The following is a 26,883-nucleotide window of genomic DNA, read 5'->3' as shown; positions in this document are numbered from 1 at the left end:
ACGATTCACTGTTTTATTATAAATTTTATTAATCGACATCGTTGTGTTCGAGTTTCGCAATGTTGCGGTTCCCGTGATTTTATTCGTCGAGTGCGCAAGCGCGTGTACAATCTACGATATTATACGCGCAATGAACACCGAAATAAGTAATAATAATAATCTATAATATTATAATGGACCTCATTAGTCGTAATAAAACACCTAACCAATACGTCCACTACGCGGACGGTCGTTTTGTATCGCAGTTACAATATGTACGTATAACATTTAATTATTTTAATAATATTTTTTACCGTCATAAAATTCGTTGCGTTAACGTCCCTAATGAATACTATACCAAATGCATACATAGTGCCTACTTATTTCATTTATACATTATAATATGAGACCGAATCGTCCAACGCAGAGCCAATAAGTTGTGTAGAATGTTGCGTAGTTTAGGCGCGTTTTGTTGAACTCGACGGCGGCCGCGGTATAATAACATAATATTGATTAAGCACGATATGGCGGGCGCAGTAGAACAATAGTCCTGTGGACGAGTTTGATACATATATAACAAATAACAATAACAATAATATTACTTATCCAGAGTATACTCGGGATAGAACGTATTTTAAACTAGAACACTGCCGAATGCCGATGCTAGTGCCTAAGCCAAATTTCGTCATTTTTTATTAATAGTTCGTTAATCACAACACTTATAATTGAATAAATATAAATAAAACACTTGGTTATCGATCGGTACGGCAACAATTAATATTTACCTATTGTCGCAGTGCTATAATATTAAAACTACTATTTTACTTTTGATATCTCCCGAGCACTGTACAGTATACATGATATGCAAAATGTTCAGTGTAGGACGTACTTAGGTATTATAACTGTTATTATTGTAAGTGGATAGTGGCTACGGGTAAATGAAATCGTATTACTTAAAAGTAACTGATACAGTTACTGGTATGCCGTGTTTTCAGGCGTATTGTGCATTTCCGAGTTTCGTTTTCAACACAAATGAATTAAAACAAATTTTTTTAAAGTTAAAATTACTTTCGAACTCAATATTTCTTTCAAATGTTTTACCTTTACTAACGAAATGTTTGAATTTTAACACCATATAGTTGTGGCGAACTGGAAATGTGTTCCGATGCAAACACACTGTATTCAGCATGACATCATAGGTACTTAACGTAATTTGTATCGGTTATTTGATATTTCGTTTGTGTTATGCGGCGTGGCGTCAAAGTCCAAAAATTTACCCATGACATTAGACATCTCCACATAAAATGTTCACACCCACCTATTTCTATTATAATTAAATTACTATAATATACCAAGTATACCAAGTATAGTTTCTATGTTGTCTACTAGATACAATTGCTAACATTTAAAAATGACACACAAATAAGTAAAATATATCTAATACAATAATAATATACTATACTATATAAGTATAGTTATATATATTATAACTATACCAAAATTTTATAAATTTGTACACTCAATGACGAAGATCTTCTCCTACCTATTATGACATTTGTCATAGCCTAAACATGTATTTTGGCGCCAGTGGTATTGTAGACAATATATAGATCGTGGGTAACGTTCAACATAATATTTGGCACATTATTACAAATTATAGGTACACATGTCGGTGTTTGATCATATAATTTTTGGAAAATTAATGACGAATGACAAATGCAGAAAACCACAATAATATATTATCGTAATTTATTCCTAGTATTAAAATAATCATCTAAATTTAAATTATTTTAACATTTTCGGTATCACATTTTCATGAAATGTAAATATTTTAAAAGTGGAATAATTAATTTCCAATTATTTTCGTCGTGACTAATAGATTATTATAATGATATACGTTGTCCTTAGTAGTTCGTAGTGACGATAGTAGACCACTTATTGTGTGTACCTAATGAGTGTATAATAATAAACTATAATAGCATTTATTATAGTTAGTAAATATAGTAAATATTAGGTGGGTACCTGATTGTATAGTCTTAATATGCCATCGTTGTGTGAACATATTTAAAGATTCCACGAGTGAAGTATAAAAGGAGCTTAGAATGCTTTGATAGAGTTGAGTTAAGCTCAACTATAAAAATGATTTTAAATATTTCATAAAAATGTATCAAAAATACAATAAATAGAAATTCAACGTAATAAAATATTATAAGTCTTCAATTCGATTTATTTTGATTATTTTTAAAATCAATTATAAATGTTTGTTTTTTAAATCGTCTGTGCTTTCATTATATTATTATTTTGAATATCTGAATAAAAAATCATATTTTTCGCAACATTAAGGTTTCCAATGATGTTAGTAATTTAGTATGTCTTGTAAGTAGCAGCCACTCAACTTTCATGTACTATCAATTACCACCGCTAAAGCACACATGCTATAGTACCTATTTACATAATGATTCGTGTATAATCTATGGTAACAACGAGTATATTTGTTAGCAGGGCCTGTATTTATGTATGCAACAAATATTTTAAAATTTCAAAACTATGAAAAGAATATATATCAAGTATATAAGTGTATATAATAATCAATTCATAACAATTCTTGAACGATTCTATAAAGTTTTTAAAGATGATCAAATAGTTAATTATTTGTATTAATCTGTCATGTGAAAGATTAAACTGGCATATTAATAATAAACTAAATTTAGTGTTACCTATAGACGATATTCAAATAATTATAAATTCAACCGCTCCACAGTTCTGACTTAAGCTCAAAATTAGTCTGTAACAATTTAATAAAACATTTCAATTCAAATGATAACTATTTTGTATAATATACTATAAAATATGATAATTACTAAAGTATATTATAGGATAATGTCCACTCATTTATGAAAACACTAATCTTGATATCTATTGCATAACCAAACCCATAATAAAACGATATATTTATTCAAAATTATAGAATGTCAAGTGTACGTGTATTTAAAAATCCGGGCCATAATTATCATTCAATACGGATCACAATGATAATTAAACTAATTAAAGTTAGGTTTAGATAACATCTGCAGCGCTTTTAAATCCGTCTATGTAGGTACGACAACATATTAAGTCCTGCGAGTAGTGTGTTTCGGAGGACGGAGTGTTCAAGCGGTATAAATAACAATAGAAATAATATCACTATATTCTACAGGGTGATTCACCAGACATGTTTGTATGTTTGTCCATTCTTGTCCTTTAATGATGAACTATTCAAATTCGGATACACGACTTTTTAAATATATATATAAAGAACACATTTTAGAATTTTTGAGATTGGTTGTACTTCTTATAAGCAGTGTCCCGTGGCGATACATAAACTACATTTACTTCTGTTTTTATAAAAACCATAGACTATTTTGACGGACACCGTCGGACATTGACGAGTGGACGTTTTTAAACATCGCCATCACAGTCCTCGGGTGCGCATTTGACGAAACGACGGAAAAGGTGGGCGAGCGCTGTCGGTGAATATCAGCTAGTATAGGTATACCCTGTACACGACATAATAATTCTATACCTAATACTATGTATAGGTATCTACGCGGAAATCGAAAAAATACCAGTCGGACTAGTAAAGCGATCGTCTGGTGGTCGTACCTGCCCGAGGAACAGGAATCGTCGTCGGGCCGGGTAAAAAAACGCGGAAACCGCACACGACCGCGTTTAACTCGTACGCCCGTGTATGCGCGCGCTCGCGTGTGTGTGTGACGACAGACGGCGACAAACCGGTATGTAGTGCTGATGAGTGCCACGACGAACGCGCAACAAAAAAAAAATAAAAAAAAATACGTTGCCGACAAGTACGCGCGCGACTGCTGCACGACAAGTCCGGTGGTAGTGGTCAGCGTTTTCCGCACGACAAGCCGCCGTCCTCCACCACTCCTCCTCCGGCCCGACCACCTCCAACTACTCGGCCGCCGCCGCCGTCGAAACTCGATATCCGTTTTATTATTAGAGTACATCTCGATCGCGATTTAATAGTCGTCGCAGTCGCAAGTCCCGTCGCGCGCAACACATATCACGCCCGTCACTCGACACGCGACCACCGACTCCCGACGCCGTCGAACCGTATTGTATCGTACTCAAAGTCGGAACGATTTACGCGGGTGTATTGGTGAAAAATCTCTGTCGTCGACCGTTTTTTTTTTAAATTTTTGCCGTGTGCTTAACGCGACCGCGTTTTATTTTTTTTCCGCAGAAGCAGCAGCAGCAGCAGCAAGACACGTAGCCGGAACGATGTCTTCCACGACAGCGGGTCAGTCCACGTCCGCTTCCGCGGGCGTGTCCACCAACAGCGTGCTGGAGAAGCTCGGCCTGTTGCTCGTCGCCCTGGTCGTGCTCCGCCTCACCCGGGCCGCCATGAAGTTCGCGTACAGGCACGTTCTCGGCCCGTCGGCCCTGTGCCGGGGCACCGTCGACTTCGTCAAATGTGGCAAGTGGGCCGGTACGTATCCATCCGTTAAGCAGATAGCGACGACGCTGCGATCCGGTGGTGTTTCGTCCCGTCGACTCGATTGTAGAAGGTTTGAACCGAGTTTGCGGCGTTCGGCAGTTACGATTTTCCGCAGAGGTCTCGCGTCGACCAGAACGGGCGAACGGTGTTCTCTCGTTTTGGATTTTACGACGTTTTAAACGTTTACGAGCGAACGCCGAGCGACACGAATGTGTTTAAACTCACAATTATTGTAGCTCGCGCATTCGTTCGTCGACATATTTTACGCTAAACTCGCGGGATTCAAACTGTCGAACGTATACGGCCATCTGCGCGTTTGTGGCGTAACCGCGGTGACGACATACGCGCCTGAATGTCGACGTCCACGGCTGAATGCTCACGATAATTCGATTGATAAACGACGATTGATTCGTTCTGGAAAAAATCCGAAAATAATCGAGTCGAGGGACGTAAAACGATGCCACTGCGCAGCGTTGTATAACATTTACATTTTACATTATTGTTTTATGCACCGAATGCGAGTCGACACGCAATACGAATCGCGAATATTCAGTGGCAACGGTAACATAAAATTATTAATATTTATATGATTATACTACAGTTAGGTCTTAGGACAGGAGTGGCCAACATTTTTTTGATCACGATCTACTAAAAATATATACTTCACCTTTGAGGATCGACTTCCACAGAACATTTTTTTTATTATGAAATAGCTATAATTATTAAGAAACATATAGGGCGTGTGGCCCTAAAAATAAATTCTAACATGATCGACTTTGAAATTGTTCGCGATCGACTGTTTGGCCGCCCCTGACTTAGGACGTCGTACTATACGATCGACACGCATACAACACGAATCCACATCACACGTCATACTGATATCAACAATTTGTTATCGTAGACGGAGTTATTTACACGTAAACGTTATTATTGTTATCATTTTTTTTATGTTTGCTCAAGTGGCTTTTTTATGGTTATTATTTTTTTTTTTTTACATGAACATTAATTATGTTGGGAACCACCGCTGCCGCCGCTAATACTATTCCACTCATTTTTGTACGGCGGTGTCGGTCGGACAGTCGTCTGCGTACGCGTCCCTATATCAAATCCAATACTATTTGTACCCACTCGGTAGTATTATACAGTTCTCGTACTATAGGTGTGTATGTGTGCTTGAAAAAATAATAATAAATCGATATGCTTAGTACTAGACATTATGATAATACGAGGTATGATAAATTGATATATTTTATCTTTGGAAACGCATATTATTATTTATTATACGTTCGTCGTGTTGAAAACTCGCTTGTTTCGTGGTAGCGTATATAGTAGAGATAGGACGAGGGCAAAGGTCTGCCGGAACTCGACTCGTAACATTATAATACATTTTCATTTTACACGTACAATATTATATCAGTATAATATTATATGTAAAATATATTTGTGTGCCGGCAGAGATTGTCGAATGAAAAAAAAATTAATAACCATTCTCGAGCATATAGACGTCGAAAATACCGTTGGTTTTCGACGACCGCGATTTCGAGTATGCCGAGTGAACTTAACATAATTTCTTATAATTCGATAGCCATCTGCAGACCATAATTTGTAAAAAAAATAGTCGTGCCGCGTGCGTCAATAAAACTGTAAAAATTATTTCATTTCATAAAGAAAATTATGTTGTGTACTTCAACAGCCGCTGCCACAATACGTTATTGTGAATGACAGTAGTACATTGTAAATAATATGTAAATTAAATGTTTTCGGTTATGGACAATTTTTAACATATTTCGAATTGCAGAAATATTATCTTTTCAAATAGGTAACACGATAAACAGCACGTCAGCATAACATAGTAACGTACATTTAATAAATATTCGTTTATCGTCAATATTAATTAATACTGCAGTGTTGCAAGTTTTTTTCATATATTTTCAGTTGGAAATTAAAAGACGATTTATTTACGATCAATTATTTTCAATATATATTTTATTCCATGTATCCGTATCAAATCATAAGCATTTATTTTAAAACTGTCTCAAATATAGTGTCTTGGAGTATTAGTTAAAACACGTATTCGAATAATTCATCAATCACTGTCCTATGCACGGGTCGAGCAGCTTTGTATACGAGTATAAATGATAACATTATGAATTATTCGTTCCCAATATAATAATACTATCAAATAATGAAAAAAAATATAAAAACCAATAGATATTCAGTCAATCAGTCACCATGTACTCGTATAATGAGTTAATATTTTAACCTCCGTTGACACTTCGAGTTTTTAATTAATATAACAATACGTATGCGACATTTTTTTAATTGAAAATTGTACATGCACAGCATAAATTATTAGTATAATTCGAATTACGTTCTAATGTATTCGACTTGTTCGGCGTTTCTATCTGACACATTCAAAAATATATCTCTATCGTGGTCACTTGTTTTGCGCACTCGAAATAAAACGTGACGAATGAATAAGAGGCTCGTATAACACAATACAAAATAATAATTTATTATACAAACGACCGGTCGGTAAATGTGAATCATTATACTATTGTAAAAACGTTTTAGTCCCGTAACCGCCCTACATATTCGAGCATAATGATTTTCAACTGTAGTGTTATAATATAATATATGATATGATATGTGCCTTTGTAGTGTGAGTTTATTCTGTTCGTAAAAATCGTTTTAAAATACAGTATCTTATTATCTCGTCGCCGTTCGAAATCTCTTCTACAGGCAACTGCATTTTGACAATATTTCATAATCGCTGAAAATTTTTAAAGAACTTGATTTTATAATAGTAATAAGAATTAAGATGATTGATAAAAGAATAAAACCGAATTAATTAAAAAGGAATCGAATGTGAACGACTTTCAACAGGTTAGCTGCAGGAACTAAAATTCAACGAATTCATCACGGATAAAGTTTCCCGACCGGTTAGGTTCTAGGTAGTCGAGGACTATAATATATTAATAAAAGATACAAAAATATATTTTGTTTATTACTTCATTAGTATAATATAATATATTTACTGGAATAACCTTCGAATAACATAATTGTTCTTATAGTATCGTACTATGTAGTGTATTTTATACGCTCGAGTTATAGTGCTGCCGCCTATAAGTCATTTAGTTTACAGTATTAGTTGAATAAACCAAAACTAATTCTAAACAGTCAAATAATTTGATGCAATGAAACTAAGTTATCAAAAAATCGTTTGCTTCCACTATTTATTTTTCTATATTTTATTCACCCCGTTTATTATATTATACCATACCACTGAAACGATGTGACTATTTCCAAATTAATTTGGTTTTTATATAAAAAAATAATATCATCTAATTAATTCGAAAATGTTTAAAATAAAATTATTAATTTACATATATTTTGAAAAATTTACATAATTATAAATATTAAAATATTAAAATATTAGAATTATATTATGAATAATACAATAGTTTCCTAGTAATTATTTTTTTACTACCGTGTATCGATGCATTCAAACCGGTTTTTTTCTATGATAATTTAAAGCATAGATGCATATTGCATTAGATGCAATATATTAATATAGTCATTTCATTGAAATCATTTTTTAGATTATTTGGATAAAAATTTTTTTTTTCTACAGCATTTTAATTTTTAAATAATAATTATTTTTATAATGTGTTAACTAATGTTGTATGTATAAATAGCTACTAATTATTAATAAAATAAGATACCGAATAAAAAAATTACTGAATTACATAGTCATAATTATTTCCAATGCGATTGATTTATATTTTGTTAAAATTTTATCATTAGCTAAAAGTGTTATTTAAATAATTACTATTTTAAAAAGCAAAATTATAATAATGTCTGAGTACTTTAATTTTATTCAATTCCTATTTTATTTGCATTAATTTTCAATATTAATAAATTATATTGATTTCTTTCAAAATAATAAACAATAAAAAAAATAAAAAAAAAATACTAAATAATTATAAATAATACACATTATTTTTACTATGTTTTTTTGCCATCTGAGACACATTTTTAAGTACCTAATACAGAATATATTTTTGACGGATGAGAGATTTTTTAAAATTATATCAACGTACTTGTAATGTGGGCTGGAGATAGCTTAATGTATTTCGAATAATAATATTATTCCTCTATAGATAATTTGTAAGTAGGTATTTGTCAGTATCAATGTATGAGAAAATGAATACACATAAGTCTATTTATCGTTACTAATACACCACCGATTAATTAGATGGTTACCACGATACGAGAATAAACTTATATAATAATCAACTTAAATATGTGTAACTATAAATTGTAACATTTGTAACTAATGTGTATTATATTCGCATGTCAACTACCGATTATTAAAACTACTATAATTGTATTTTTATAAAATAATTTACATTATTTTATAGTTTTATAATTTTTATTTTTTTTTTTAAGTATTCTGTTTTTGATAATCAAATAAAAAAAATCTTTATATAATAAATTTAAAATATTTTTGAGATAAAAAGTATAAAAAATGTATATTCTATCAAAATTAAAAAAAAAAAATTACTAAGAAAATTAGTGTAGACAGTTGATTAGGTTGTGTAGATAACTTATATGTTGTGTGTACAACTCAGTATATCTATAATATATAGTGCATCAAATTATTTATACTATTGTAAATTAGTAATATACTTAAAGGTATTTATTTTATTTAAAACCTGTGATTTTAAAATTCTCTTATTATGTATATCTCCGAAAATTTCTTTTAAAAAACCAGGAAATCACTCTGCTGTAGGCATAGTAGGTGTCAAGTGGATCTCGTGATAGCATAGTAATACTCGTATAAATACAAAATATCACCCTACTAATAATGGATGCGAGTCATGGAATAATAGTCATGTAGTTAAAGAAAAACACCCATTAATTTGAAAATTAATTAATGAAATAAAAACTGTCTGCAGACCGCGTGACATTAATTCTAAAAAATCTAGGAGTGTCCAAAACGAAATGTTTTAAATTGAAAACTGCTCAAAAAAAAAAAAAATAAAATAAAAATATTTTGTGAACGATTAAATGCAAAAGAAATTGAAGTGGACTTTTTTTAAAATATCCTTCAATTTAAGAAAACGACTGTAGACAAAAAAATACTATAAAATGTTATTTTTATATTTTATATACACACACATACCTATATATATATATATATATATATATATATATTAAATTTTTTAACATATTTCAATATAGTTAATCGAAACAGATTTTTTTTTGTTATTATTATTATTGATATTTTAACGACTATATTATTTATTATTATAATATTTTTGTATATTGACTAAAGTTACTTAATTTTTTTATTTATACTAATTTACCATATTATATATTATATAGTTTGTTATTTTTTTTCAAATTAATGTAAGTATTTTAATATAAATTTATTATAATTTTTTAGTAGGGGCATTTCTTTCCATTTTTTTTCGTGGAATTATTTTTTAACAACACTAAAATTCTGTATTGATAATTATATAAATGCTTAGTGTAAACTAAATTAAAATGTTGTTTTATCTTAGACTTTTAAATAACACGAAAAATCCATTTCAAATTCCATTAAAGTAATTGTTTAAAATATGAGATTTCCAAACATCACGGAAACATTAATGATGGTACAGATACTTTGGTACCAACATACAGTCATAAAGTAAATATTATGACTAAATAATAATTATTGTGCTCACTGTGCACTATATTATGCATAAGTAAATACGCACTTCAGTACGTGTTTGTAATTTTGTATCATTTCCTGTCAGTTACCAACACTAGTTATTAGAACTTTAACACTTTTTTTTCAAACACGAGAATTCTGGTTAGACAGCCGTTGCCCGAGAACAGCGCCAGCATCGTGCAACTCGTCAATTGGGCGCAGGGTCGGACGATAGGGTGTGGAGATCGGCGAAGGGTTGTGAAGTCAGCTTGGTTCTGTCTAGTTACCTTGGCCGCCGTCCATTCTTTCGAACGTATTGCGCGCGCGTGTGTCTTTATCCGTGTTCGTCTCATTGTATTATATGTGCCGGTCGATATATTTGAGTTTTCGTGAAATGCGTCATAGGAAGCGTGCGTGACCTTCGTTTCTAATTTTTTTTAAAACGTTGAAATAATGAAAACAATAAAGTTGTTACATTACATGACATCGACGTCTTATTTCACTTGTTGATTTACGCGTTCTGTAAGATATGACTGTTGTTTTGTTGTGAGTATTTTTCGAGTACATATAATATTATTATTAGACCGAATCTAACTTTTCATTTTACTGTCACCACCGTGTTCGTATACTTGTAGACTTATTTAGCGATCACACTTAATCGATCGCTATCTTTCTATCGATCTATCTATATATTATATATATATTAGTATACAATATATTATCGCAGTGCAAAAGACAACCGCTGTAACGCCACGACACGACATCGAATTCGAATTCCACCTGTTGACTGCAAACTATAAGGTTTTAGTTATTATTATCATTTAACGCTTTTGCTATATTGTACGCTTGGTGCTATTGGTATTAAAGATTTTGATATGGACAATACTGTCAATGAAAGTGACAACAACTGTCGTACATCGGAGGTAAATACGGACGGAGATAAATACCACGAACAATTCAACCGTCTCAATGTTTTATCTATACCTGAATACACCATTGATAGTAACGAGGATGATGACGAGACATGTAATAATAATGATGCAATTATAACTATAGATTCTGATGATGATTTAGAGGAGATTGAAGTGATTGAACAAGTCAATCGGAAAATGTTAAATCGCAAAATTCGTAGACTTAAATATAAAATAAAACGTGCCTTTAATTTAATATTAAGATATTATTCACACTGTATACCGATTAGCGAAGTATTAAATCTTGAAAATAAAATCAATAGTCTAAAAAGTGCTAGAAGAAATTTTAACCATATGCTAAATGCAGAATCCACACAACGACCACCTATGTCAAATGATCAGTTTTTATGTAGGGTACAGACGTTGCGGCGTAGGTACTTTGAAGCTATTCAATTAGCGCATTCCTTATTATACATTTTGTCTGATGAAGAATATATCGTATATCCAATGTCTGAAAATTGGCCATTTATGAACGATATTATCTTGAAACGAGATTTTGATTTATCAGTTAATCGAGGTACCGATGGAGAAATAGAATCTCATGAGTTGGATTTTTTTGTCCAAAATATCGATTTTAGCGATACTGAATCCTCAAATAGTGAATTCGAAACATCGACGTCTTACAACAAAATTACACCTGTATGTCCTAATCAATTAATCAAAAATGAAGATAGCCATATTAAGGCACGACGTAAAGAACGATTACAACAGCGTCAAAAGCTACGAAATCGCTTCAAAAAAGTTCATCATCAGTGTTATAGTGATGATGGTCAATCACCATCGTCATCAAAAATGAGATATTGTGAAAAGAAAAACAAATTAAGCAACAACAAAGCTAGTGTTAAAAATTCTGCAGCTACGTCATCGACTTATTTATCACCAAATAAAGATGTTACTGTTAATAAAGTTAATGTAGAAGTTATTCAGTTTGATACAAGTGACAGTGAATATAGTGGTAGTTCATCAATAGATAAATGTGATCTATATCATAAAAATCTTCAAAAGCGTTTATGCAAAGCAGCTTGTCAAACCCAACTAAAAAATAGTAATTTGTCATTCTTAGAAAATAAATCAACGTGGGACGTACCAGTATCTCGGTCAGCGCTAAAAAGCAAACAGGAAACATTTGAACAAGATAATAATAGTAACCAAAATGAACCATCAACATCTATGATGGGACAGGTTCAAAAAACCAAAATCCATGTCGGCGAAACCCGAGAAGTATCCGAACTCGCATGTGCTGTTATAACAGAGCAAATGACTGATATTGAAACGGGTACAGTGATTGATGGTCGTGACGAAGTTATTGAACCACTGCGCACCGACGTTGATTGTGTAAATCAAAAAGTTAATAGTTCACACAATAGAAACGTTACTCTGAGGGAAACTGCGCAAACAATCGCAGGGGTGACGAGGGCTTTGTCATCGTCCCATACTAAAATATTTCAGAGTATCTCAAGAATGGCCGATGCTTTGTATAAAACAACGACTGAATCGATTGCAGGACCAACGGAAGAAGCAAGACCGGGAAAAGAAGATGAATCGGTAGAAATAGAAATTGTAGAAGAAAATCTAAACATAAAGTTTATGCAACAACACATACTAAACGACATTCAACAAATGTTGGACTCTATTTGGAAATTATTAAAGGACCCACTCCCCTCCGCTCGTGTAGAGTCGTCAATATCGGCCTTGTCAATTACTGTAGATACGAGAATGCAATGGGCGGAAGAAGTAGCAAATAAAATAGTTTCTAGCCGAAGAATAAATACATATCCACCATCTAACATACCCACTTTTGCCGCTCAGATTTCCATAATCGAGTCTCAAAAAACAACTCTAGACACACATCGAATTCACCTAAGCCCCAGCCGACTGTCGGACGACATGTTGACAAGCCAACAGCAGGAACCAAGGTCTCCGGTAGTGCGTCAACATAAGCGACTCTCACCACCCACCATCATCATTACTCCCCCACCTTACGATCCAGAATCGTTAATTACTGAGGAGCTTCCCACCCGATGTAATAGGAGTCTCGGAGGAGTTGAAACTTACGGGTTTACGTCTCGCAAAAACACGAAAAACTTGTTGGCGCCACCGAAAATTAAGTGTCAGCGCCGTAGTCGTAGTCGGACCCGCGACCCCTATCTACCGCGACTTTGTTCACTGTCACCACCCAACAGTCGTACACGCAACGTTTCCCGGGAGCAGAAGCGGGAGAGGTCGAGATCACCGCTGGCCGGGCCGAAATCACTCGTTAGTCTTTCTGTACCCACAACCCCTCATTTACCGCCGTCGCTACCGACATCGCAGCTGCCTTGTTCACCTCCCTCCACAAGTACCGACATTACCGCGAGCACCGCTATAGCGGTAGTAACAACCGAAACAATTGCGGAGCGATCTGATTTGTCAGCGCCACCGTCACCGCCAGAAGCGCTTAGGTCGACCCTGCTGCCGACGTCGAACGACGACGGTGGTACTGCTAATTTTTCACAGACTGCACTCGCGTTACTAGAACTTTCCGAACAGTCGCCGATATCCGACCAAACCGTCGACACTCGTGTTGTTGACAACCGAACTGCGCAAACAACCGCTACAGCTAACACTATCACTGTAACCTCCGCTGCCGCCGCCGCCGACGACAACGAATTAATGTCAAACAGCGGTGTGTTAGCAACCACCGCTGTCGGCGGTGGCGGCCTCGCAAGGAGACCGGCGACGAAGCGACAGCGGTCCCGCGATAAGAGCAATTCGCCATTGAACGCGCAAAAACTTAAACTGTCATCATCTGAAGACGTCGAACAACAATCCGACAAACAGTAGCCAACGGTGATGTTTCTACGAAAACTGTAACTATTAGACAATGTGTATTTTAATTTTAAGAAAATAATGTAAGTTAGATTTAGCCTTATTTTTGATTTTTTAAATTTTTTTTATGTACGGAAACTCTTTTTGTTTCTTGCTCGAGTCTAACCGAAGTATTATCATACCCGTGTACGTACTATTTATCATCAGTTCGATTCCATTGAATTTAAGATTTATTTGTTAGGTTACAAAAAAAAAAAAAAAACAAACGTAATTAGAATAGTTGTTAATTAGTTATAATTAGCATAGTGTTTAAAACCACGGATTCGGAGTTTATTCTTCGAAATGGTGGCAATGTGTCGAAATATTAAATTAGTGGGGCGCACTTAGGTTCCAATTTTGGGACTCTGTGCGACGAGTAAGCTGTATAATAAAAATTCAAAAGGACAATTAATTATAAGTTACACGCTAAAATAAAAATTGTACTGTAGCTGCGAAGTCGGTTACAAAAAAAAAAAAAAAAAAAAGAAAAAAAAGAAAAATTATACCTGAAAATATCAAATTATTGTGAATTGTTGATAAGAAAATTAATTTATAACAAACTAAAAATGTAGGTATATTTTAAAAATAATTTATTAAATAACTAAAATAATAATCTTCGTTTAAACCAATTTAATAATAATAATTATTACTATTATAGGAAGTACTCAAAGTTTAAAGTAATATTTATAAAAATAATTAATTAAAATAACTATGGGATATTTGATGATGGTTAAAAAAAAATCGAAAAACACATCGACTAAGCAGCATATTATGTTATATCTATAGGATTATTTTTTTATATACTTGTATTAAGTTTCACCATTACGTTGGTTTATATGGTAGAATGCCGATAATTAATTTTAAGAGTTCGCGGTATAGAATAGTCAAGTACCAAAAATGTGGTGTTTGTCGAAAATACGAATACGTATTTATATATTTACGTATTCGTTTTTACGCACATCATTAGGCCTAAAGTACATTACATTAAGTGCAGTATCTAAAATGCCTTTATTACATTACATTTACGGCCGTTTACTATTTAACCACAAAAAAAAAAAAAAAAAAAATTAAAAAAACAATTGGTTTAAATTGTAGACTGTAAAGTCTGTTAATGCGGCCGAAATGGGAATAGTGTAGATTAGAATATCGTTTTAAATTTGGTTCTATTTTATTATTATATTGACCATTGTAGCATTTGGCTAAGGTGCGTCGATATATAATAATAAGTTTTAGTGACGAGTGGTCTTTTGTCGGCGATTATGACTGATCGGCGATGCTTCGGTCCGGACGTCATCGTCGTAGACTTTTGGCGATCAACCTTCGTAAAAAAATTATAAAAAATTAATTTACAGAATGTTTTTAGAATATTATTTAATCTTTTTGATTAGTTTTTATTTCGTTTTATTTTGCGTATTTCCAATGCGTAACGTTTCAGTTTCAATTTCCAGCACTTGCAGTAGTCACAAAGTATATTAGGTTGACATTATAATAATAATGTTATTTATTGTTTACGGTATTTAATAAAAACGATGGGTATTAGCTTTATTAGGTTTATTAAACAGCCAATGATGAATATGGACGACGACGCACTGTTCTGAGGCAATGCCATCGTGAGTCAGAAGTCGCTGACTACGCGTTTTTAAACAACGAGACATTAAGCCTGTAGTGTCGATAAAATATGGCAGAACAATATAGCAGGTGTATATTTTTCTTTTATTGATAAGTGATAACATAAGTTCTTAAAAAAGTACATTACCGCCGGCCCCAACTGTCGCGGAATACTGCGATTGGCGACCGTCCGCGTTACAGTGGGGTTGGAGCTCAATTAGCTGTTACACGATTAGCGTATTATAGTATACCGCACAAACATCATCCCTTATATTCCGTAGGTATATGTCGATTCATATTGTATGCGTGTATTACACTACAGTACCACTCAATATCGTATCGGGTAGGTTTTTTTTTTCAATTGTTTTTTTCCCCAAGTATTGTTCCCTTCCTACAAAATATCGTTTATGAAAAAAAGCATCACATTGAAGATCCTCAATATTACGTTATTAGTCCTTAAGCAAATACATATATATATATATATTTTTTTTAAATCATATAAATATTTTTTCTACAGATGACATAATATTTTTGTACCGTGTGCCGTTATTATTTCAGTTATGTATTTTTATTTTCTCTTTATTGCGTGTCGAACACGTCCTCCGGGACGGGCTTGCGTCAAACATAATGCAGAAATGGCAGCCTAGTAATCCTTAGACGATCGACTTATATGTGTAAAATGTGCGTTCGCACGCCGCGTTCTGTTTAAAGTTGTGACAGGCGCCACGGACGGGCTAGGCAAGGCGTACGCCCGGCAACTGGCGGGCCGCGGCATGGACGTCGTGCTCGTCAGCCGGACTCAGGCCAAACTGGACGCGACCGCCGACGAGATCCGCGCCCAGTACCCGAGTCGCCGCGTCAAGTGCGTCCGGGCCGACTTCACCGACCCGGACACTTCCGCGGTCTACAGTCACGTCGGCCGCGAGCTTCACGGGCTCGAGGTGGGCGTGCTGGTCAACAACGTCGGGCTGTCGTACCCGCACCCCGAGTACTTCCTGAAAGCCGCCGAAGACCGGTGCGGAGACGCAGACGGTGGCAAGGCCGCAGCGTCCGCCGGATGGGGACCTCAGCTGTTCGACGACATGGTCCGGTGCAACATCACTTCCATGGTCAACATGTGCCGGCTCGTGATGCCCGGCATGGCCGACCGGAAGCGCGGGTGCGTCATAAACATCGGAAGCACCGCTTCCCGGATCCCGTGCCCTCTGTTGACGATGTACGGGGCCACCAAGGTAATAATATAAGTCTTATTTTATGTCGTATATTATATATAATATCATTATAATATATAGTATTGTCGTAGGTATAATTATGTGCTTTTATCGACCGGTGTATAGGTTTTGCTTAATATATATTAAACGCGACCAGAATAAAGCTTTTTAATAATGTTCATTTGTTAGTGGGGGACACACCCAACGAGGTTTGACCGTGTGTGGATATAGGTGCGACATTATATACGTAGTCATATCAAACACGTAACTTATATACGCACTGAATATTTCGCATACGACAATATTCGCACATGATATTATTATAATATTATTAGTTATATTAATTAACTCTCGACTTTGGTTGTCGCAGAAATTCGTCGAAAAATTTAGTCGCGAACTCAACACCGAATACGGCGGTAAAGGCAAACACGGCACAAACATCACAGTGCAATGCGTGATGCCCGGTTACGTAGCGACTAAGATGAGCAAGATCGCGCGTACATCGTGGCTGGTTCCGTCGCCGGACACTTTCGTCAAGTCAGCGCTCCAGACTACTGGACTGGAACCGGTCACCACTGGTTACTTTCCGCACACACTGATGGTAAGCTACAACTCTTTTAATTAAAATAGATATTGTTATTATAATGTGTATGTATCGTGTAAACTCACATAAGAGTGTTTTGTGAGGTGAGGTGGAGACGTGTGTGAAAAAGGAGGATTAGAGCGTTTACACCAAAAACGATGTAGATATAATAGGTTATTGACTAATCCTCCGCAGATGTGTGTGAAGGATTATGTAAAATTGCAGAATCGGAGACTAGTTCTAAACACACATAAATACACATACTGCGACTATTTAAATAATATATAATTTTAAAGTATGCTGTCGTTCTAACTTTCAGGTGAAAGCCATCGAACTCGCTGAGAGCATATCCGAGTCGATGATGGCCCGGACAGTAATGAACAACATGTTGGGCATTCGGGCTCGGGCCTTGCGCAGACTGGCCAAAGAACAACAGCAGCGCGAAGAAGCACAGTCCGCCACGGCTACCGACAAATAGATCAAACAGATATCTCAATAATTATAGTTTTATACACCGGCTATAATATGAAACGTAGCCCACATCGCCCCCGCCATCGCCACTAACAATCCGTCATGGACGTCTTGTCACTGCCTCGACAAATGCCGCGTACACCACCACATTACAGTTGTATCGGTAGTTTGTAGTTTTATGTTTAAGGATTGGAATTTGTAATTTTATGTTAAGGTTTAGAATATGTAATTCTATGTTAAAGGTTTAGAATTAATATAGTTTATAAGAAACGAAACATCTTATTAAGTTTTAGGATCGATAGATTAGAATAAATTAATTATAAAAATGTCAAAATCATGATGGTGATTATAGTATTAGGGCATATATTGTACCTATATTAACTATTACTATTGTATTTGTGGTTATTAATAATTATTAAGGATAAATTATGACATTAATGGTTCCCAGTTTAAATGGTAATTATGTTTCAGATCATTGGTATGTTAATTAAGTTAAATCCCTGAAATTATATTCTACCCCTCACATCTTTAACACAATACTACAATTTCCTTAAAAAAAAAAATATAATATCCCTCAAGTTGTCTGTTTTAAATCTCAACCAATCACATTTCTCTACCTCCGGGCATAATTTCCTAATAATGGGACTTAACATCTAAACGATCAGACGACATTTCTCGGGACTAACCCGTTCTTGACCTTTTCTTCTACAGATTTCGTTGTTTATTTGTTAATTCATCAATTTCTACTAGTAGGCAGATGACTGTCATTGTACTTGAAATCTAGTTATTTTTATTTTATTAAAAACGTTCATTAAAACTGAAGTTGCATCTGTGATCTGTGTACAGAATAACCTTAATATTACTTTTATGTATAAAGTTCGGTTAAGATGAATCGACACTGGTTTACCTAAGCTATAACGTCACAAAGTACTAGTATATAGTACTTAATGTACTACTACGTGGGACTTATTAGTTTTAGTATTTGATAAATTTACTATAGGTTATAGATAGTTATGTTTTTTTTAAAGTTTTTATTAATTTTTTCCTTATTGTCAGTTTAAGACTTTCCAACATTGTTATACTGCTTACGCGGTGGTGTTGGCTAAGTCTTAGCTATGATGTTGATAAATCTACTTAATTTTAATCATGCCATAAGAGTGTTTCATGTTTAAGACATGCCTCTGTATGGCATACATGCTAATTAATTATAGTTATTATTAAGTTGGGTATATTTTATATATACCAAAAATTAAGCTTCTAAACACATATGAAACATTTAAATTAGTGGTACCATATAATATTTTTATATTTTTGTTTTAAGAGATTTTATATGGCGTTTTTGTTTTTTTTTTGTACCTAAGTGCTGCCTCTAGCCATAAATTCCGAAATAAACTAACAACAATCAATGTTATTTGTACGTACACGGGGACTCGTAGCGATATTCGAGCGTTATTTTGTATTTGGATTAAATTTAGTTAGTAGTTTTGAATATTTTTTAAGTATGTATATACTAATGTGTTACGTTACACGCGTAATCTAAACGTTTAATCGATTCAAAAAGGTTACTACTGCTACTGCAATACATTATAGTATTGTAATAGAAACAAGTAATGCCTTATAGTAGATATAGTTATTTTATCATTTTGAATTATAATATATTAATAATTTAAATTAAATATTATTGCTTATTATATAATATATGCCTATAATACTATTATACGTTATTATTTATTATATACTATCGTTATTGTACTGTAATATTATTATATAATAATACGTCGGAAACACTACAATGAGAAGACATTTAATTTTTATTATAACTGTTGTCGTATAAAAGTATACATCTATTATGTTTTTAATTCTATAACAATATACCACGACTGTAGTAAAATCTAAAAAAGATTTTTAGGACTGCACTCAACAACTTTTAGCTAGTACTATAATGAAAAAAAATGTCAGTGTATCACTAGTAGTATTGCGACGTAGTTTAAGTAGGTATATTTAAAATTGTTCTGGCCTTATAACCTTAAATGTAGCTTAGTGTTTAATTAAAATGGAAAAAATTGTCGAAGAAACCGAACTTTGTTCTATTATATTGTAATATTATTCATTACGGATTTTTGTCGTGTATAATAAACATTGTACATTCTTCGACTGCAATAGCTTGTATATTTATTAATCGACTGCTGTCTTGTTTTCCTTTATATTAATTCATACCTTTTAAACTCCTTTCAAAAAAATTAAACAAAAAAAAAAAAAAAATAGCTTCCTACCTGCTCTTCACTACTGTAGTTGTCCAGTAGAATCTCGTCATTTTGTAAGTTAATGTAATATTTGCTATAATTTTTAGTTAAATATTTACATATTTAAATCATTGTGTATGAAAAACCATTCAGAGTGGAGACAGTACGCTTCTTAATAAAATTATAAAAAAAAATGATAAGAAATAATATCGTAGTGAAAATGTGGTATTTATAATAAATTATAATTATACCGTATTATTTTATTAACTTATTTAACTCAAAATTTAGTATCATAATTTTGTAAATACCGTATAACAGTGAAAATATGTTCACAGAATAAATAAATAATAATATCTTAAAATAAATCATAAATGTCATATTATTATGTAATTCATAATAGTATAATTATGCGTAATAAAAATTTTAAGTTTCTGCAAATAGCGTTTTTAAATTATAACAAAACAATTATTAACAACTTAATTTATCATTTATGTAAATAATTTCGTCCAAATTTGAACTTAAAATGTCTGAAAAATGCATAATTATCTTTATATATTTTTAAAATTTTTTTAGTTTCAGTATGAACTACTTATGAAGAATTTTGTATAACATTTTTAAAACTAAGATATAAAAGAAAAGTGTATATGCATTTTTAACTACAAAATTTTTTTTAATATTCTCATGCTTATAAATAGCTTAAATATAGTTCAAATTTATTAAAAATGTTATCATAAATAGAAAATGATAATATAAATATTGAGCCAATAATATAAAAGTGTCTATACGGTTATACTAACCCTTTGAGTTACATCATAAAAACAAAATTCTTTTTTTTTTAATTGAAAATTCTTGTTATTTCTTAATTTTTTGTTTGTTTTCCCCGATTTTTTCGAAGAATACTGAGAATTTTGAATTTTGATCACACGAAAGTATAGACTACAAATTAAGTCCAATATATTTTTATTCTAAACCATCCTCAAATTTGAAATGCAAAGCGTTTTATCAACAAATTATTTTGTATAGGCCTGTGCTGACGTTGACGGACAGTGGGTAGGAATGACTCGGAATAAAAATTTACTTATATAATATATTATAGGTTGACAAGAATAAAACTCGAGTTGTAAGAGCCGTTAATAAGTAAACGTAACCAATTGAATACAAAAAGAAAAAAAAATTACAAATAACCACGAATATATTATAATGCTATACAAATAAATAAATATAGAGTTGTTCACATAAAAGACAAGATAAGCGTACTCAAAAACTGTCGAGTGTACTAAATCTAAAAAGACTTGAGTATAAAAATATATGACAATAATAATATAATACTCGTGTATAATATTATTATGTATGATGAAAATATCGTTCGTGTGTAACGGCCCAACGATGGTGAACTCGAAATAATTGCACCGTGCCAAGTTCAAAAAACATCCATTCCGTAGCCAACACAACCACCACAGTCTACAAACATAGGTAAAATATTTATATTATGTAATTATAATTCATTATATGGGAGTGAAAGCAAATAAACAAATTCTGAATTTATCTCAGAGAATTTATTTAATATTTAACTTGATTAATAATTTAAGCTCAAGCTCGTCTCGAACGTTTCAACTAATATTCATAATTATTCATTAGTAAATGAAAACTTTTGGATAAGATTTTATTTATGAGATAAATCGCGTTATGCTTAACTAACCGTATTAAATAATGTGAGGTAGAGTATTTCAGTTTTACCCAGGTTAAAATTATTTAAATATAAATTACGTTACATATATTTTTTTGTTTCGTTTCTTTCAGCGTTTTTGAGCAAATAAATGTTTTAAGATTTCAAAATGTTGCTTGATATTTGATGTAATTTCAAAAATATTAATGGAAGGGATCTGACATTTTTCACTATTACCTATTTACCTACATAAGTTATAATTCATTGTACACAATATAGTATAATTTATACTTGAATACCGTGAATAGGTTATTCACTTCCATCTATATCGGTTACATTGACTTATTAGTTTAATAAAAATAATATGATAAAATATTTCAATTACTTATAACATAGAATACACGATGTTTTTTGTTAAAAATTGAAAAATATAAGTGTATTTCAAATGGATAATTTTAATATGATTTTACAATGATCTTTTTTAAGGAGCTTAATATAGGCAACATTCTAAATACGTGTGTGCATATGTGCGTAATATTAGTGATTATTAGTGTTAACGCAGCCTGCACTCCTGCGAAACGGTTTGAAAAAACAGTAACTCGGGAAAATAAATAAACAATTTCAACAATGTTAGTATGTATGTGTTGCTGCGATGTAAAATAAATAGAAAGTGGGTGCAAGGACGGCGGTCTTAGAAATTAAATGAATTGAAAAATAATAAATGAGAGGGTTATTGTTATCGATGTGCTGAACAAATAACGTTATTTTTCTCCAGTGCTATCTGCTAACAACAATCGACTTAATAATGGAAGTATGGTCGTATAGATTACCACGAACAAAAAAATTCCTTCTTTGGGGGTTATCGATAATATAATGATATATGATAATATATTATAATACTACCACGATCGGAATGCACATTTTTTCATTCCAACTATAAATACGTTTTACTGAAATGCATAATGTAGGATAAAGTAAGGGTATATTTTATATATTATTCAGACTGGCGCGATAATTTATTTTCATATCATAATGACATAGTTTGATAGATTAAAAAATAAATGCATTTTAAAATTAAAAAAAGCTTCGTACACGATGTATTTTATATTAATTTGTTCATACTATCGCTCTTGCTATCTATATTATTTACGTAGGTCGTAGACAATATATTCGTAAAAAATGGAGCTCGTCGTAACGCAAATCGTTCACTCCAGCATAGTCGCATGGATGAGAGTTTTCACGTAAAACAGTGCACAAATGTCACTCATGACGATCAGTGACTGATTGCATTAGGTAACAAACTAAATTAAACAAAACCAAAATATTTTAGATTGTCATGACTACTTATGACTAATTGTATTGTTACGTAAATATGTATACGTTATTATTATTATTATTATTATTATACATGACTACCTATATCTATCAACTTGTTTGTTTTTGATGACTTCTAATATTATTCTACTTTCATTATCATTGCGGCAGAATTCATTCATATGCAGGAAATCTGTTTGCACAACTAGGTAATATATTTTTAATGAAAACTGCAATATGTGGATGTGCTGAAATAAATAAATCACAAATTTTGACGTGAAAATATTCATAGTGGTTTGTTCAGTTTGTTGTTCTTACTAATGAAAATTGATCGATACACAATAATGATTATAATAGTTTAATTTCGACATAGTTTTACACCAATATTGCGAATTTTATAGTATACGGACTTTTAGTGTTAAAAATATTTTTATAATGTGGAGTTACGGTGCGTCCAAAATAAATGTATCAACCTTCCATAATACTTAAAGTAAATGAAATTACTTTATCAGGTACCTATATCAAAAAAATATAACGATTTGATAAAAAAAAACGCTGACAGACCGTCCCGCAGCTCAGAATCGTTTTTCGTATGCAATGATACATTAATTTTTCATTGAATTCAAGTTTAACACACTCGTAATAGTGACCCACTCGACTCCTATTGTACTACATAGAAGTACTCTCAAGTATACTTATATTATAAAAATCTAGATGCTTAATCAACCCACACATACACACACACACACACACACACACACACACACACACATATATATATATATTATGTATATATTGAATTATTAAATGTATTTAAGACTGAAAATGTGTTTACAAGAAAAGCATGAAAAAAAATATATATAATCTATTTCATACAGAATAGAAAGGGATTAATATAAAAGCAAAGTGATAGAATACTGGAAATACGATATTATAGAAGTTAGATAGTTCATTGTTATAAAAATAGGTCATTGGAAAACCATTATGACTTATGGGTATTCTTTTCAAATATTTTTCGAGAAAAATGATCTTAGCGAAAATGATTTCGGCTAAACATACATTATGAAAGGACAATATTTTAACAGAAAAATAAACTTTCAAAAAGGTTAACAGTGAAAAATATATATTTAGAAAATTAGTTTGGGCCGGTAATATATATAATTTTTTTTTGCGGGTAGTTTGAAAGTGGCCATTTATTAAGGGACGTGTAATCTTTTATAGTGCTCGTGTTGTACGGTGTTCTGATGTGAAAAAGTAAATAGTTGTCGACTGTCGACATTTCAGTAAATCAATGAGTGGTGAGTTAAATAATAAAAAATATACAGTAAAAAATTTTTTTTACACATATGTAATGCGTGTGATATACTTATTTATGACTGATAAAATTACACATATTGTTTAAGTTTGAGTATGGACATAAAAACTGAATGAAAAAGTTTTTATAATATTTATAAATATATTAATTATTGTTATCTATTTAGAATAATAATTTGAAAAATAAATATTAGATAATAATGTAAAAACTAATAAAATAAATATAATTTTTTATAAATAAATATTAAAACCACAAAACTTGATCTACTGTATTACAGAACAGATTTTAAATGTACCAGCTCTTTCGGAAACTCTTGGCAACTTTAAAGATGTGTTAAACTTGAATTCAGAGAAAAATCTTTGTATATATTTTTTATACAACAATATTTTAGTGTGTGGATTCTTATGACTCTCTATTTGTAATGGTAATTTATAAATTATAATATAATATGCACCAATAATTCATTTTTATATTAGTTTTTAATAAAAACGTCGTAGTATGGTAAATTTAACATTAAATTAATTATAAAAACATAGCATATCGTGAACTGCTAATCGACAACTGCGAGTTGTCAGGTTTCCTAGAGCGCAAGACCGAAGATAAAATGCACTGGATTTTAATTTATTATTAAATTAATTAAAAGACAATGAACATACATTATAATGGATGGTTCTTGAATAAAATATAAGACTAGTTCATTATATTAAAGTTCAGTTTATATTATGATTTGAATATAAATGATTTTTTGTTTATGGAGAAACGCCAGTTCGCATATACCACCAATAAATAAATAAATATAATATAAAAGGAAAATATTAAAATTGGACATTTGGTTGACATAAATGATAGTTTATGATATATAAATAAATATTTGTGTAGATAGTATTATATTTATTCATTAAATTATACATTATATTTGATACTGATATTTATATTTTTAATTTTTGTTATGTAATAATATAATGTAATACCATGAATACAACATGATAATGGTGTAGAGTGTAAACAATGGAAATCATATCATACAATAAAAATTTAAGGGTTATATATATATTAAGGGTACTTAATATTATATAAGTAGAAAGTGCCAGCCTTTAATCGTAAAAATATACTATAAAAAACGGCAAAAAATAGTCCCAAGTTTACTCTAACGAAGACGTCATACCTACATTTGTTATCTCCGTCTTACGAACGTAAAACAACAAATTTGCGTTCAGCTGATTCAATTTTATGCTATTAGATTTAATAGTTGAGCTAATTTGCCTAGTATAAAACTTAAAAGTAATGACTGATAATATTACCTAAGTCAACTTTTATTGATATTTTAATTTGTAAGTGAGTTATAGTTATGTAAAATATTAAAGCTTTAAAATACTCGTAACTCACTTAAAAATTAAAATATCAATAAAAGCCTATATGTAATGTTCTAGATAATATTATTACCATTAAATTTAATAAAAGGTAAGTTAACTCTAATGATAAAGCTTACAGCATAAAATTGATTTCGCTGAGTCCGAATTTGCTCTGTTTTAAGTTCGGAAGACAGAGGTTACATATTGGGTATAACTTCCTCTTAAAACGTATATTTACGACACCGAGTTGTGGACGTTGAAATGAATCAGTAAGTCAACCCATTATAACATTAGATGGAATTTTTATCAATCAAATGTATTATTCAGAGTAAAATCAAAGGATACGTCTATGTAAACAGTTCGTTATGTACAGACAACCGGCGCGTGTATCTGTAATACTTTGGCACACGATAATATTGACGGGAAGAGATAAAACGATTGGTATAGGCATAGGTTTTAGAATAAAATGTATTCTAAAATTAATGATATCAATCGTAAAGTACCTTTTAATTAGGCTTAATTAAGATCAAACATATTATGTCAACGTACTGTGTATAGGTACATTATTGATCATCATAATTGGAATTAACAAGTATTTCATGATATACGCTTAGTCGATCTAAGACCTATAATTTTAATAACAAGATACATTGAAGGACACATACCTACTTAAAATGGTAACTAAGATCAAACGTTACCATACATATGTATACTATTATGTTATTGTATATCATTAATACTACTTTTTAGTTTATAACTTATAAGTCATAAAATGTAATATGTAATATAAATTGCTGTAGAATGGTGTAAATTGTGAATAAGTACTTGCCTACTTGGTATAAATAACATAATAAATTCGTGTCGATATTTATAAAATGTCATTGTGTATAGAGAATAATGATATAAGTAATAGTGGGATGTTTCAATTTTATATGGTTTTAAAACAAAATAAGTATAGAGGTACAGATAATTTTACTTTTAAATATCCAATTTTGAAATTCAAAACTATTACTAAAAAATATATGTTGATGTATTTTCAATATTCTTAACTGCCTTAAGTTATTGTCATTTTTTAAAAATTTAAAAAGAAAGTTATTACATAAAATTGTCTGAATAATTTTTAA

The 26,883-nt window shown here is 31.8% G+C and overlaps 2 protein-coding genes across 3 annotated transcripts; both read left to right on the top strand.

Annotated features, from left to right (window-relative positions):
* Nucleotides 1-20,029, top strand: LOC114119179 (very-long-chain 3-oxoacyl-CoA reductase). Of its 2 annotated transcripts, none has more exons than XM_027980671.2 (5): nucleotides 1-254; nucleotides 4,223-4,468; nucleotides 16,316-16,836; nucleotides 17,186-17,416; nucleotides 17,718-20,029. In XM_027980671.2, the coding sequence occupies exons 2-5, from the start codon at nucleotides 4,261-4,263 to the stop codon at nucleotides 17,874-17,876; spliced, it is 1,119 nt and encodes a 372-aa protein (XP_027836472.2). In that variant the 5' UTR covers nucleotides 1-254; nucleotides 4,223-4,260; the 3' UTR covers nucleotides 17,877-20,029. The 2 variants fall into 2 exon arrangements, with proteins under 2 accessions (XP_027836472.2, XP_050064000.1); XM_050208043.1 differs by lacking the exon at nucleotides 1-254 and adding an exon at nucleotides 1,130-1,178.
* Nucleotides 9,938-14,434, top strand: LOC114119177 (uncharacterized). The gene has a single exon (XM_027980668.2). The coding sequence runs from the start codon at nucleotides 11,054-11,056 to the stop codon at nucleotides 13,970-13,972; it is 2,919 nt and encodes a 972-aa protein (XP_027836469.2). The 5' UTR covers nucleotides 9,938-11,053; the 3' UTR covers nucleotides 13,973-14,434.
* Nucleotides 20,030-26,883: the final 6,854 nt, after the last annotated feature.

The sequence above is a fragment of the Aphis gossypii genome, chromosome X (genome assembly GCF_020184175.1).
Source record: "Aphis gossypii isolate Hap1 chromosome X, ASM2018417v2, whole genome shotgun sequence".
Classification (NCBI taxonomy): domain Eukaryota; kingdom Metazoa; phylum Arthropoda; class Insecta; order Hemiptera; family Aphididae; genus Aphis; species Aphis gossypii.
Note: the sequence above shows the minus strand (reverse complement) of the source record. Positions and strands in the feature narration are given on the sequence as shown.